At 42.4% G+C, this 12,418-nt stretch overlaps 1 protein-coding gene across 2 annotated transcripts in view; it reads left to right on the forward strand.

Moving 5' to 3' along the window:
* SHLD1 (shieldin complex subunit 1) overlaps positions 1 to 12,418 on the forward strand; it is a 94,085-nt gene that overhangs the window by 61,079 nt on the left and 20,588 nt on the right. The window contains exon 2 of one of the 2 annotated variants that reach the window (XM_068987806.1): positions 1,207 to 1,304. The exons of the other annotated variant lie outside the window; for it this stretch is intronic. Within the exon in view, the coding sequence (XP_068843907.1) occupies positions 1,207 to 1,241 (35 nt within the window). The 3' untranslated portion in view covers positions 1,242 to 1,304. Of the gene's footprint in view, positions 1 to 1,206; positions 1,305 to 12,418 lie in introns of those variants that run through there. 2 annotated transcript variants of the gene reach the window in all.

The raw sequence follows: 12,418 nt of genomic DNA on the forward strand, positions 1-12,418 counted from the left end.
TTTGCAACTGCTGCGGTCATCAGAGGCCTTATTTTCCTTTTCAAAACCACCAGATTGCTAGCATGTTGTAAATGCGGAGTCAGTGCCCCTTGTGGGGTCTTAAAAATGATGTCCATACAGCCAGACTCTGAGATGCATATGAAATGAGAGGGTTTATTATACTCAGAGTGCTAGAGGAGGGAGGCCCTCAGGCTGGGCAGGAGGTCATGTGGGAGGAGCACTCAGGGAGCAGATGCAACAAGCAGGTCAGGGGCTGAGAACAAACGAGCACCAAGGGTCAGGTACGGTCCCCACACAAGTGAAAGGTGTGAAGGGATTTTATTGGTGTGTTCGAATGTCACTTGGTCACAGTCAAGAGAGGGCGAGAAGGGGCCAGCCTTGTCACACTGTGCATCTGGTTGCCTGGCAGGTGCTTCCAGTCTGTGCTCGGGGGTGTTGAGGCATCAGGAAAATAGGAAGTTTTAAAAATTGGCAATACAATCAACTAAACCACATCCCTGTCAAAGTCCTTTATGGACTCTCCCGTTATACCCCAAAGAGAGGGTGTCCTTTAAAACAAATTAGCAGGTTGAACCTGAAAGGATAAATATTCACAGTAGTGTAGGTTTTCTTGGCTCCTGCTAATATGAATGTATGGAACATTACTGATTAACCAGTGCCATGTGCCAGCTGCCTCGTCTTGCAAGTTGAGTGTACACACAGTCGTGGCAACCTGCCTTAATGTAGAGGAAACAACCGCAGAAACGGATCGTTCTCTGCAGCCCCATCTTTCCTGTGCCTGGAACCCCAGCTGAGGATGTTCAGGAAGAACAGAATAGAGGAGAGGCCCATCAGTGCAGTCAGCAGCTATAGTCTGACACCCACCGTGTGGCTGTAGGCTCCACCATGTGACTGACACCCACCGTGTGGCTGCAGACTGCAGCAGGTTTCTAAGAACTTGTTATTGCACTCATCCTTATTATGTCGCCACCCACCGGGCAAATGAAAAGTCTGCTTAGGGAGCATTTTCCCTTCCTCTCTTTCTCCCTAAGGAAAGGAAAGTGGTTGCTATAGAAGTTATTTGAGCAAGGATAGAGTTAAGATGGTGAGATGCCATTTGAAAGAAGTCATGGGATGTGCCCTTTTACACATCACAGAGCACTGTTGATTTCATGACCTTTTCTGCTGCAGGAGACTCAAAACAAACAATTGTTGTTGTTATTTTAGGTGCTGAGTTGTGTCCGACTCTTGTGACCCCATAAACTGTAGCCCACCAGTCTCCACTGTCTATGGGATTTCCCAGGCAAGAATACTGAAGTGAGTTGCCATTCCCTTCTCCAGGGGATCTTCCTGACTCAGGGATTGAACCCACGTCTCCTGCATTGGCAGATGGATTCTTTACCACTGGGCAACCTCGGAAGCCCTAAACAAACATTATTGACTAGTATTTTCCTTACTGTATGTTTGTTCTGAAAACTGGTTATTATTCATCTGAGTGTGTTTAAATTGTAGTTTTTGTTTTCTGGATCAGTAGGGGTTGAGTTGTGAGTGCCATTGGAGGCTCCCGTGGGCTGGAGGAAGGAAGTGGCTGCCCACAGGGCACAAAGCACACAGCCACACTGAGTGAGAGGCCCAAGGCCAACTGGTGTCCAGGGCTTTTCTTTGCCTTCATTGGCTGTGAACTTGGCTACAGGTAATTTTTCAGGTTTCTCTTTTGGTTCTCTGTTGGTGTTTGATCAAGTCATTTATTATTTTCAGATGGTAACAAAATATACTCTCAATTGTTGAAGGTCCTACAGGAAAAATTATCTAATCTTATCAACTCTAACCACAATTCTCCTTTTTCTGTATTGAAATAACTATGTGATATGAAATAACTATGTGAGGTTTCTTAAGAACATAAAATAATTATGGTTTTATGAGAAAATTGTTTTGTTTTGTTCTTTTAATGGCCACACCACAAGGCTTGCAGGATCTCAGTTCCCTAACCAGGGATTGAACCTAGGCCCTTGGCAGTGAAAGCCCAGGATCCTAACCACTGGGCAACCAGGGAATTTCCAACTGACTGTAATTTATTTGGACATGGTCATTTTTAATTTTTTTTAGGATTTCTGCGCAAGATTCTACATTGTCACTGAGGCAGAGTTCGCATAGGGTTGCAAGGTTTTCTTCAGTAGCCTTACTTCAGCAGTCTACCCAGATGGCTTTCCTCAGAGTTTTTACCACCATTGTCTTGCCTCCTCCAGGGTCTGGAATTCTGAAGTGTCCTTCTCTGCCAGGCAGAGCAGTCAGTCTAGCACAGAGGTTGAGAACATGACTCTGGCACTAGACTTGCCTGGATTTAAATTCGAGCTTCACCACTTACTAGTTTGGCATGCCTTATTAGGAAGTTGTAAGAGTTAAGTGAGCTTTGTTAGAGCCTGTGGAATCGTGCCTGGCATACGGCAGGGTTCACGTACGTGCTGTGGTCTATGGCTAGTCTGGCATCCCACCTCCCTGACCACCGACTCTTCTCCATCATCATGACCTTCCATCCCCTGGTCCTCTCCTTCTGCCACAAGCTACTCCCTCTCTGCATTTGCCTGTGATGCCTTCCTCAGTCACCTTCCAGTTTCCTTGCTGCATGACTGCACTAGTTCAGGTCCTGGTGAGGAACAGATAACTCAACCCAACCAGCTAATCTGAGGAAAGCTTAATAAAGCTGTAAGCAAGGGTGAGGAAACCACAGGGGAGGCATGGCCAGGGCCTGAGAGCTGTGGTAGGTGGGCTGCCTGATAGGAGTTGTGAGCTTAGAGGAGGGATGTGGTCAGCCCATGGCAACCACCCAGGAAGGGAGCCAGGGAAGCGGTCCCATTTCTCCCTCCTTGCATCTCCTGCCAGGCCTCCCTTTGGTTCTCAACCGCAAGGCAGAGGGCAAGAGTGCCCATCTGTGCAGTCCATGTGGTCAGCCTCCTGAGGCACAGCAGGGTGGAGCCAGCTCAAGAGTACATCTAGACCAGAGGGTGGGTGGAAAATGTCCGCATAATGCCCTCGGTCCCTCTGCTCTGCAGCTCCCACATGGCCTTGAGCCATGGTGCCTTGTTGTCTGGCCCACACCCATCTCTCCACCCAGAAGCCCTCCTGTCTTTGCCCTCATACCCAGCACTCTGGTCCCCTCCCCTGCCACTTGTCCAGTCTGCTGGCTGCCCATAAAACATGTCATGACCTGTGTACCATTTTTAAGCTTTTCATGCTCATTTGCTTTCTCAAGAGTGCTCTTCCCTCCTCCTAGGTCTGGAGAAGTGCTGCATCTTCACTGCGTCTGGCCTGGATGTCCTTGCTTGTTCTCTGCAGTCTTCCCCTGCCTCCAGTTAGATTCCCTTTCAGCCTCATGACAAGTGCAGTTCATGTTGTGGTGTGCAGGCTTGTTTGTGGGACCGCTTGCTCTGTAGACTTATTTTCCACTCTTCAAAGAGACACCGCACCATGCTCAACTCTGCATTCCTTTGTGGCACCTCCAAGTAGTTGAAATAAAAACAAGTGCTCACAGGGAACTCTGCTCAATGTTATGTGGCAGCCTGGATGGGAGGGGAGTTTGGGGGAGAATGGATATATGTCTATGTGTGGCTGAGTCCCTTCACTATTCACCTGAAACTATCCCAACATTGTTAATTGGCTATACCCCAATACAAAATAAAAAGTTTTAAAAAAAGTGCTCAAAAAAATCAGTTATATTGAAATGACTAAGGGAAAGATGCAATAAATATCACCTAGATTCAGATGGCATTAGTTATGAATAATGGATTTAGTATCTTTATCACCTGGTTAACTATCCCATGTCGTATGTAACCAAGTCCATCTCCAACCCCATCCCCCTACAATATCCAGATTTAGTTGCTGTCATATTCTCTGGGGCACCCTATATGTCACTTGTTAGAATTTATCTGTGGAGTTACTTATTCCCTGTTTTCCCTCCTCTTCTAGATCTTTAGCTCCATGAGGGCTTTATCTGTGTCGTTCATCACAGAATCTCCAGGCTGTAGGACAGGGTACGGTACACAATTGATCCGTCACAAATATTTCTTGAATGAAGAAACATATTGGTCACAGTACTCTGTGGCATGTTGTAATCTCAGGAGGCCAGCAGAGTAGGGATTCTAGGTGCCATGGAAGGATCCATGAAGTTCCTCTCCATACACTTCAAGTCATTCCTCACTGCTGTAAGGGGTCATTTCCTTATGACCCCACTCTCCCATCAGTGGAGCAACCACCCTTTCTACTTGAATGGGAGCAGGTCTTGTACCAAAACAAATTATTTTTTCCTTCAATATTCATAGGGATTACTGGGAGAAATTTATTTCCCTGAAATTATTCTATTTCTCATTTCTCTTATTGTGTTTATTTGTAGTTTCATTTGATGGTACCAAGCAAAATATATTTGATGATTATTTGAACCATTTCAATCCTATTCAGTAATACTAAAAATATGTAGTAATCATTAGCAGGTCTTATAATTGAACATTGGCATCATTTTACATTATTCACTACTGTAATAGTCTAACCAGATTTTCTTATGAATGAACGACTTCAGGGAGTTTTTTTTAAAGATCACAAGTGATGTTTGATAACCTGAAAAAGATTGATTTTTGGAAACAAGTAGCAACACACCCTGGAAGCCTTAATTTGTTTAAGCCCTATCATTGCTCAATAATCTTGTCATCTGGTATTTTCCCGAGGTTTAATATAATGGAAAAAAAATGTTCTGGAAAAGAAATTAAACTTGGAGTTTGAGATAATAAAGCTCATATGAAGCATATATACTGGAAATATTTTTTAAGACTCAAAAGCAAAATAAAAAGCAATTAGTTAGGAGGGACTATCTAAGTAGGATTGTCTAAAGTGAAAACCTGTAAAAATTGCACAGATGGACTTCATAAATTTTGGAATTAATAACTTTGGGGCTCCACTGTAACAGGGTTTTAGTGATACATCTGTTGCAAACTAATTGCCTCTTTTCTGCCTGATAACTGAAGTTTATGTTTGGGGCTTTTGCAATAGAGGCAGTTAAAAGCTCAACATTGTCATGTTTTTCCATTAATTTACCAGTGAGTGGTTGGGTTTATACAGATAATTTGATTTATTTTGAAGATAATTGTAATTATAAGTTTGTTTTACTAGACAGCTTGTCTTTTATAATATAATTTGCCTTTAACAACAGTGCAATTTCTCCTGCCCTTCTTAGTTTTAACAGCCTTTTCTTTAGGAAAAAATAAGTGTCAGCAATGTCTATGAAGATGATATTTTTAAGGTAGATGAAAATAGAGTGGTTTGAGGGCTCACCATCTTCGGTGATAGGTCAGATTTGGACAGACCTGATATAAGACTCCATCATTATAGCCAGGAACAGGCCAAACCAGAGTCAGGCCCTTCACTCTCATCTATGCTATGACACTTACTTTCAGGATTTCTAAAGACTGAACGTTTGTATACTCTGTAACCCAGCAGTTCCACTCTCAGATACACGTGTGTCTCAGTCATTCAGAGAAACCACTGAGCTACCAAGCTGAGACCACTTCACCTTAGCTGTGATCATTCTGTGGAGAACCATGGGAGTTTATCCAAATCCCCATTTCCTTTAGGAGCTGGGTCTGGGGTCCTGGTTCAGTGAATTCTTTATGGCACCTCTGACAGTTCTTACAAGCTCTGATTACAGCGGTCATCAAAAGAACGTGGTTTAGCATTTTATAGTGCTCTCCGTGTTGTATTTTTTTTTTGTATCTTTCTTGACTACAAGTTTGTTGAGGACAACAGCTCCACCAGGGTCTTTTGTTTCTCTACCTAGGGTCAGGCATTTCATGCACATTTAATAAATATTTGAGGGGAATTCCCTGGCTGTTTAATGGTTAAGACTATGCTTCCAATGCAGGGGGTCCAGGTTCCATCCCTGATGGGGGGACTAAAATCCCACATGCCTCGGTGTACTGCCAAAAAAAAGAACCCTTAGTAAATATTTGACAAATGACTGTTGTCGTTGAAGAGATAGGAAGATGAACAGAGACCATGCCTGAGCCAGAGCAAGCATTTGCTTTTAAGTGGCAGCAGTTGTGTTGCTTCCTTTGAGTTGTCTCCATTTGATTTCTTTAATCCCTTTGATCTCTCTCTGTTTAAACATTTTCTTGTTTACATGTTCACTGTAGAAGATGGAAAATATAAAAAACACCAAAAAGAAACTCTTACTATTTTGCTATATTATCTTCTTTTGCTTTTCTTTTCATGCATTGCTGTCCTCCTCTCCCCCTATTTTGTTAAATTTCCTAAGAGTAATGGAAATGAATCTAGGAGAGAATTCTCTACATTTCTAAAGGATTCTTGGATAGAGTAGAAGCTGCATGTGTTTCTGTTTTGGTTTTCTTTACTCTCCATGTGTGAAGGGGTAGCACAGATGAAGTGCTGGGCCATAGAAGAATATGTCATGATATTTAACTCAAGCTTCTTCTTATCCACTGCTTTATTTTTGAAGTCAGCATTGCTGGTGGGTCCATTATATTCCAAATCACTGAAAACACATAGAGTTCTTCCAGGATAGCAACATTCTGCTTACTAAAATACTTAATAGTATTGTTCTCAGTCTCATCCTGAAAGCAGGATGAGATCTTTTAGAATTTTTAGACTTCAACATCTTTTAGACCTTAACATCCCATTAATCCTAGTTCTCTGCTCAAGAATCTTAGAGGTCTACTTCTCCGGGTTGAGGTTTCTAGGCACTTGTCTCAGTCTGTGCTGGTCTTTTGTTTCTGGAACCACTTGGTCATTGCCTTCCCTTCCCTTGTGCTGTGTGGCTGACGGGTCTGTCCTCCTGTCGTACCTGGAGCTCCCACTCCCCACCCGTCATTCCCCTGGGTGTACACACCATACAGTGCTGTTTGTTGTTCCGTCTCTCAGTCATGTCCGACTTTTTGAAACCCCCTGGAGTGCAGCATACCAGGCTTCCCTATCCCTCACTATCTCTCAGAGTTTGCTCAAACTTATGTCCATTAAGTCAATGGTGCCATCCAACCATCTCATTCTCTATCACCCCCTTCTCCTCCTGCCCTCAGTCTTTCCCAGCATCAGGGCTTTTTTCCAGTGAGTCAGTTCTTCGCATCAGGTGGCCAAAGTATTGGAGCTTCCGCTTCAGCATCAGTCTTTCCAATGAATATTCAGGGTTGATTTCCTTTAGGATTGACTGGTTTGATCTCCTTGCAGTCCAAGGGACTCTCAAGATACAGTGTTTTACACTTTCTTTTTCCTCTTAAAATAGTCCTAAAAATAGACTCTTCTGCTTCAGTTTTTTTCCTCCAGATTCCTCTGAGTTATGTCCCAAATTTCTTCTTTTATTCTTAAAGTATTTAAATTATACTCATTTAAATGAGATTGTTCATTGATAAGAAAAATCACGCCTCTAACTCTGACAGACAGTTTCTTTTGACCTTTAAAATAACTTAATGGGAACATGGTTTGTTCAGCTCAGCTCTGCTTGGGGGGTGATTGTCCTGAACAGAGTCCATCTAATATGGGTCCTGTGGTGTGTGTGTGAGAGAGACAGAGAAATACACACACAGAGACACACACACACACACACATACACACAGCGTTATAGAAAAGTTAGTTCTTAACGGAAATAGTTACAGAAAAGAGAAAAAGGTTAAAGTTTGGATCTGCACCATTATCATTTCTGTTTTGTCTAACCCTTGACCTGAGTGGCCCTATTATTCTCTTGCCTGGAACCCCATTCATCTAAGATGTGCCTGCTATTCCTGGCACTAAGGAGACAAAACTTCACGTGTGTTTACATTTGATTCCCTTCATCTTTGTGACCCGTGGAATGCAGATATCTGCTTAAGGGTGAGTTCATACATGTGGTGTTTATGCCCTCATTGTCAGGAAGGTGGTGCTCAGTTTTGGGGAAAGCAGACTGGGAGCTGCTATTCAAGCCCAAGCCCTCTGGAGGCCAGAACAGAACCACCTGCCAGGAGGAAGACTTATGGTGGTGTTTTCCCTCACCCAGGATGGGTGGTTCTCCTATCCTGTATACAACATTACAAAGTTAAGGGAAAAAAATTGATAGTGAAACTAATTGTGTGTAACTTTAGAAAAGGAATCATTATCCAATTAGGTTACATTCTAACTTGACTAATTCTTTTAATAAAATAGTTTTTTTTTAATTAAAATAGTATACAGTCATATAGAAAACAGTCTACAGAATTTAGATGATGAGGAGAGCAACAATAAAGAAAATGAGAATCACTGTTTATCAGGTGTCTGGCCTTCTCTGCTTCCTTCCATCCTCCAGGTCAGACACTGTTACACAAAGGTCTACAGTAAAAAGACTTGCCTTAAAAAAGAAAAAAAAAAAGATTTACCTTATATTTTTAACCCCACCACCTTGAACTTCAAGCCCCTTTTTAATGAACACCTGCTAAACCTCTGTCTGGACACAGGTGGTATTCTGCAGACACAGTTTGGAAAACAAGAGAGGTTCAATTAGTCACACAGCTGGCCAGGGCCTGAACTGGAGCCAGACACAGTTGCCTCCCTCTACCCACCACCAGCTTACCAGATTCTTCCCACTACCTGTTTTGATGGTGTTTTGAGATTGTTCTTTAGCATTAAAATCTAGAGCAGTATATTAATTCATTCTGTTTTATTCACTAAAACCATTTCCCCCAGGCTCGTGTGGGGCACAAGTACGGCAATATCTAGGACAGCGTCTCTGTCTCTAGGGAGCCGCAGTCAGATAAGAAAAGAGCTACGCACAGGCCTTCAGCAGATGTGGAAGAACCACTGGGTGCTGTATACTCGACCCTGGGGCTGTGGGGTGGGTGGGTCAGTTCTGCCTGGAAACCTGTGTGGGCTTCACAGAGGATGGAGCACAGGGACTCCAAGAAGCAGTGGAGCCTCTGGATAGAGAAAGCTGGCGAGGGGAGAGTCAAGACCGAGTTTGGCAGCCTGTGGACAGCAGGGCTTTTAGCAGGGTGTCTGGTGGAGAAGCACAGATGGTGTTTAATGTCAGCTCTGAGTCACCCTTTGAAATTGCACAAGTTCAAGGAGAAGGATCTGGAAATTCTCCAGCACATTATTTGACCTTCCAGTCTCTCAGTAACCATTTGGTGTCCAGCTCCTAAGTGAAAGTTCTCTGCAAAATCATGTCATACAGGAAAAGTTAAAGAATAATTTCAAGAAGGTCGTTCTTATGCCTTAGTCTGTGAACCAGAGGGTTTATTCCCCTCCCTTAAAATACTTTTTACTAGTGCATTGCCACCACCCCGCTTTGACAAAGACTCAGGTTCTGTGGATTCTCAATTCTTGCCCCATCTCCAGGAATGACTGAATGAAGGTTAAATAAAACTTTAAAAGCAGGGCCAGAAGATACTGAGCTTTTGAATGTGATAGTGCTTAAGACGGAAAATATATTTTCTGTCTAGTTTTTTTTTTGTTGCCTTGGAAACTGGTTGGGTTTTTTTTTTAAGCTTTCAATTTTTCTCAAAAACGTGAGCTGCTTTCTTTGATTTAGCTCAGATGTGTGAACAGATTTATATCTCATTCAGCGTCTCTAGTGTAAGTGTTTATGAGGTATAGATTCTCATTTTTCATAATCTTCACAAGTTTGAACAGAGACAAATAATTTCACATATCTGTTAGCTTGCCTGATTAACCAAACAAAGACAAGTCACCATGATCTTTTTTTGTCTGATGTCAAATACTGTAAAAATGATTCAGATTCATTTTTATAAACTATAACTAAATATTTTGATATTAGGCTTTTTAATGTCTCTGACAAAGTCTGTGTGAAAATTGTTTCCACAAGCTATAAATGCACCTCGTTCTTTCTGTCTTCCCATTACATCCTCTGCTCTAGCCACAGGGGCCTCCTGGCTGGTCCTCATCCTGGCTAATTAAACCTGCCCTCTTTCAGGGATTCTGCATTTGCCATTTCCTCTGTCTGAAACCCATCTGCCCCAGATATTCCTCTCTCATTGCATGTAGGGCTTCCCAGTTAAATGCCATCTCCTCAGAGAGGACTGTCTGGCCCTTTCTGTCTAAAACAGCCTCCTCATGGCCATTTTGGAGATGAGTAGGTCTATCTCGGAAAACCTAAATGAGCATCAGTCACCCTACATGAAGTCCACCAGTCTATAAGCCCTACCCATGGCAAGAGCTTCCAATTAGTATTTTAATACCTCACCCTTAAATTATGAACTCACAGCCAAAGATTAGCAGATATTTGTGGAAATCCTTCATCATAAAATGTAGAAACCAAGATGAATAAGAAACAAAGGACTCAGAAGAAAGCAATAATGATGGAGCAGAAGAAATCTGCAAAAAAATAAAACAGAAAGTGGGGTAGAGAAAATCATCATTGAAGTAATACAGAAAACTTAGGAACGCAACAGGGGGAGACCTGGGTCAACAGCCACGGAGCAGGCCTGGAGCCTGAGGGTGGAGAGCTGCTGAGGCAAGTGCTCAGCAGGCTGGGGAGCTGAGGCTGTTCTGCCAGGTGGACATGTGGAAGTTACCTGAGAGGCTCTTGGGGAGTGTGGGTAGCAAAGCAAGCAAATGTAAAAAGAGGAATAACAAGCACAGAAATAGAAATATTGTACAATGAAGCGGTGACAACTTTATACAGTTATCATAACTTAAAACTCTAAATGTTGATTTAATTTTAAAACTGGGCATAATTGTATTTAGAGAACAAGGGAAGGTAAGTCTCTGCACAGGGGCATGTGTGTGATGGGGCCTAATGTCAACATATAGTGTCTTAAGACGGATAAGTTATCATATAGGATTGTGTTCATTAGATATAAAAAGATCTTAAAAACCAGAAGGAACAGCAAATAGGAATGTAGACTCTGAGCAATGGGGAGGATGCTGAAGGAGACAGAAAGTATTGTTACTCATTGTCAGACTTTTAGCCTCATCTGACTTTTAAAAGCTCTGAGCCTATATTACTTTTAAAAACGTAAAAATTAGGAATTAAAATATAAGTTTGAAGCAGCCCTGCTTCTGTGCACATGTCACTGATTCAGTCTGATGTACGTTTGATTAATGTGAATTCAGTCCAGTATCTCGCTGATGTCCTTGGCGGGTAGTCTCATTTGTTTAACCAAATCCATTTGCACTTGCACACAGAATAATTAATTCAGGCTCACTTTATTGGAAGTCATGCTGAAGACATTTATCATTTCTTTCTTTACCATGGAGATGGATAGGACTATGGCTCATGGTTGTTGAGGCTCTGTGCTCATTAAAGATGGAGTAGACGTATGTGATACCAAACTGAACTTGTTAATTACTTCAGATTTAATGCTGTACCTTTGCCATGCACTTAATCTTCAGCAAATATTTACCCTTCCCAAACTGATTTGTAATTTATAACTTGTCATGTCAAATGAAGCATTTTCTGAATTAGTCTTTTTTTTTTTTTTAATTACAGTCTTTAAAAAATAGCTGACACACTGTCCTTTGTGGGTAACTTTCAACATGTCCATCCTATGATTTGGAAATAACCCTTCTCACTCCTCTCAGCCTTAGTCCATACTTATTGATGTATTTATATTGGATACAGTTTAATGCTTTTATTCTGCCATCTGGGTCATTCTCATAGAGAGAAATGGATGGGTGGGTGACTAGATGGAGAGAGAGAGAGACAGAGAGGCAGACTGACAAACTGAACTGTGCTGAGAATGTGTGGAAATAAAGTATCAGATAACAGAGAATATACCACCAGCTTTAGTCTCAGGTTGTTAGTCTCAGGCTTCCTAGGTGGCTCAGTGGTAAAGAATGCCTGCAATGCAGGAGACCCACGTTCGATCCCTGAGTCAGGAAGAACCCCTGAAGAGGGGAATGGCTATCCACTCCAGTATTCTTGCCTGGAGAAACCTATGGACAGAGGAGCCTGGTGGGCTACAGTCCATGGGGCCGCAAAGAGTCAGACACAACTGAGCAAGATTTCTTCCTCCTCCTCCCATGCCTTATTGGTCTTTGATTCCACTTCCTGAGTTTGAATCCTGGCCCTGCCACTTACTAGCTGTGTGTCTTTGACCAAGTTTCTTAATCTCTGTGCTTCAGTTTCATTATCTATTAATTAGCCCACTTAATGCCTATTCCAGCCTCCTCCTACCATTATCTTTTGCTTTACACAGGGTTGGAAGTTCCCATTTCTAGATCTTTCAGCTAGTATTCTGGAGTTAGATCTGCTAATCAAATACATTCCCATAAACCTCTGAATTCAGGCCTAGATTATGTGGGAAGAGAGATAGGGCCTGGACCTTCATTTCGTTTCTAGCTGGTGTGGATAATGGCAGAGGCAGCATGGTTCTGAAACCAGCTGCTATAGTAATAGCTTCCTGACTCAACAGGCAGCTTCCTGATTGTGAACTTCCAAATTGTAGCAGAAACTGAGTCTGGAGCAGTGTTTGGA

This window comes from Capricornis sumatraensis, chromosome 15 (genome assembly GCF_032405125.1).
Source record: "Capricornis sumatraensis isolate serow.1 chromosome 15, serow.2, whole genome shotgun sequence".
Lineage (NCBI taxonomy): Eukaryota > Metazoa > Chordata > Mammalia > Artiodactyla > Bovidae > Capricornis > Capricornis sumatraensis.